The sequence below is a fragment of the Entelurus aequoreus genome, linkage group LG25, assembly GCF_033978785.1.
Source record: "Entelurus aequoreus isolate RoL-2023_Sb linkage group LG25, RoL_Eaeq_v1.1, whole genome shotgun sequence".
Taxonomy (NCBI): Eukaryota; Metazoa; Chordata; class Actinopteri; order Syngnathiformes; family Syngnathidae; genus Entelurus; species Entelurus aequoreus.
This window is the reverse complement of record NC_084755.1, coordinates 6,274,063-6,276,562: the sequence shown is the minus strand read 5'-3', so window position 1 is coordinate 6,276,562 and position 2,500 is coordinate 6,274,063. Positions and strand designations below refer to the sequence as shown.

Genomic DNA, 2,500 nt, shown 5'->3' with positions numbered 1-2,500 from the left:
AACAACTTACCTGTGCTGCTTGCAGTTCTGCTGGGTGACAACTTATTTATTCAACGTGTGCTAACTTTAGTCTGTGGGGATACTAACCGTGTGTGTGTGTGTGTGTGTGTGTGTGTGTGTGTGCAGCTGTGGTGTGTGTGTGTGAGGGTGTGACCTTCGGTCAGCTCTGCCAGGGGAACTCCGGGAACACGGTGAGGTCGTCAGACAGCTGGGGCCAGGGTCACTACGGGGCCCCCCGGTAAGACAAGCACCATGGCTGTCTTCATTCAAGCACTAGGCCACGCCCACTAGGGAGCACATGACCATGGCTGTCTTCATTCAAGCACTAGGCCACGCCCACTAGGGAGCAAATGACCATGGCTGTCTTCATTCAAGCACTAGGCCACGCCCACTAGGGAGCACATGACCATGGCTGTCTTCATTCAAGCACTAGGCCACGCCCACTAGGGAGCACATGACCATGGCTGTCTTCATTCAAATGTGTCCTTCATAAGAGTTGCTAGAAGACGAGTAACATTGAAGCGTCTCTAAGTTAGCACATAACTGTGGTGCGCTCAAGAACCCTCGATTGAAGTTGATGTGTGTGTTCCAGCGGGTCCAGGACACACCAAGGTCTGGACATCACTTGTGCGGACGGCTCGGTGGTCTACGCCCCTTTTGACCTCACCCTCAGCGGCGAGCTCACCGTCTACACCGACGTCACCAAGGCGGCCATTAACAGCGGCATCAACCTGCGGGGGGAAGGTCAGTGCCCCCCCTCATACCCCCCCTGTCAAGATAGTGCCCCCCCCCCCCAACATTTTCAATCTAAACTACATTTTGCTTGCAAATATTGTTTTGGTTGAAAATAATTTTTGGGGTTATTATCTTTTCTTTTTTTTTTAGCTGAACATTGTTTCTTTTGGTTACACGTACACTTTTTGGCTGAAAATAAGTTTTTTTGGTCTCAAATCTTCTTTTGGTTACAAATCTGTAAAAATTTGGGTTGCATATCATAATCTTTTTCTTTTTTTACAAATCGTTTTTTGGTTAAAACTAAATGTTTTCTTGTTACAAATAATTTTTAGTTAAGAATAATTTATTTTGGTACATTGCCACATTGGGTTTTTGGCTGATACTCATTTTTTGGTTAAAATGTGTTTTTTGCTTGCAAATTATTATTGTTTTTACAAAAATGTTTTTGTTACACATAGCTTTTTTAGCTGCAAATATTTTTTGTTTACAATTTTTTTCTTCCACATATATGTATGTGTATATACTGTATATATATATATATATATATATATATATATATATATATATATATATATATGTGTGTGTGTATATATGTATATATGTGTGTGTATATATGTAACTATGTATATACTTTTTTTTTTTTCTTTGTAATCTATTGTTTTTGTTTGCAAATGCATTATTTTAGTGTGTTACATGAAAAGAGTCACATGTCCCTCCATAACCTTCTTCCTTGTGTCCCGCAGGTCTGTGCGTCAAGCTCTTCTACGTGGACCCTGACCAGACGTCTGGAACCGTGAGCAAGGGCCAGCGTATCGGCGTCATGATGCCCATGCAGAGCGTCTACCCGGGCATCACCTCACACGTGCACGTGCAGCTGTGCGATAAGAGCGACCCCACGCCCTACTTCTAAACTACTTTTCATGTTGACCGCCTCAAACGTTCACTGAGCCTCCATCAACACTTTATTGACAAATAGTGGCAATAATCTGACACATAAAATATGTTGCAATTAGTCCAGCTAACACGTGTCATTAATAAAGAGGTCAACTTGTGTGTTGTTGTCATCTTTAGTTGACAAAAATGTATTTCAGGAGTATACCAAGTGCTCCCGATGAAGCCAAACATTGGCGTCACACTCCACATGTTTACACGCGCTGAAATGAACTATTTGGTTCAACAAACATCTTTTAAAACCTTCATTAGGTTTCTGACTTTTTTTTAAATTGGATGAACATATCTACATTAATCCTCTGAAATCAATTGGTTTTGTTTTTAAGATAGTAAAAAAACCAACATGATCTTAAATGATATAAATAGGTCAAGTTTTCTTTAGTTTCACAGTGTAGAGATGATCTGTGTGGAGTTCAGAAGTGTCAGTAATCCATGCCCTACATGCTCAAAATCATTTCAAACTACAATTCCCAGAATGCCAAGGTAAAATGGCCGCCAAAATGAGTGATTGAAGGCAGGTGAACAGGAAGGAGGTCAATCAGACTCTTTCACCAAACAAACTACATGCAAGGAAGAGCAGCAACAAGTGCAAGATCCACTCAACAAGTTTCTCCAAACACACCAATGGTGGGTGAATATTCTTCATTTGATGACCATCCAAATGCTTTGTTTGATATGCTTAACTTGAACCTGCAAGCTTGTTCATTGGCTAATTGAACTATCTTAATGTGTTTGTTTAAACTGCTGATGATTTTGAAGATCAACTGAAGTTAAACCAACAAAGCTTCAAGTTGGAAAAAAAAAAGTTGATCAA

General features: G+C 40.7%; 1 protein-coding gene across 1 annotated transcript in view; it reads left to right on the top strand.

The window, feature by feature from the left end:
- The window catches only part of LOC133642539 (leukocyte cell-derived chemotaxin-2-like), a 1,917-nt gene extending 131 nt beyond the window's left edge, over positions 1-1,786 (top strand). Inside the window, exons 1-4 of the mRNA XM_062036783.1 lie at positions 1-34; positions 127-238; positions 593-744; positions 1,479-1,786. The exon at positions 1-34 is cut by the window's left edge and continues 131 nt beyond it. Coding sequence (XP_061892767.1) covers positions 1-34; positions 127-238; positions 593-744; positions 1,479-1,645 — 465 coding nt within the window. The 3' untranslated portion in view covers positions 1,646-1,786. The remainder of the gene's footprint in view (positions 35-126; positions 239-592; positions 745-1,478) is intronic.
- The last annotated feature ends 714 nt before the right edge of the window (positions 1,787-2,500 follow it).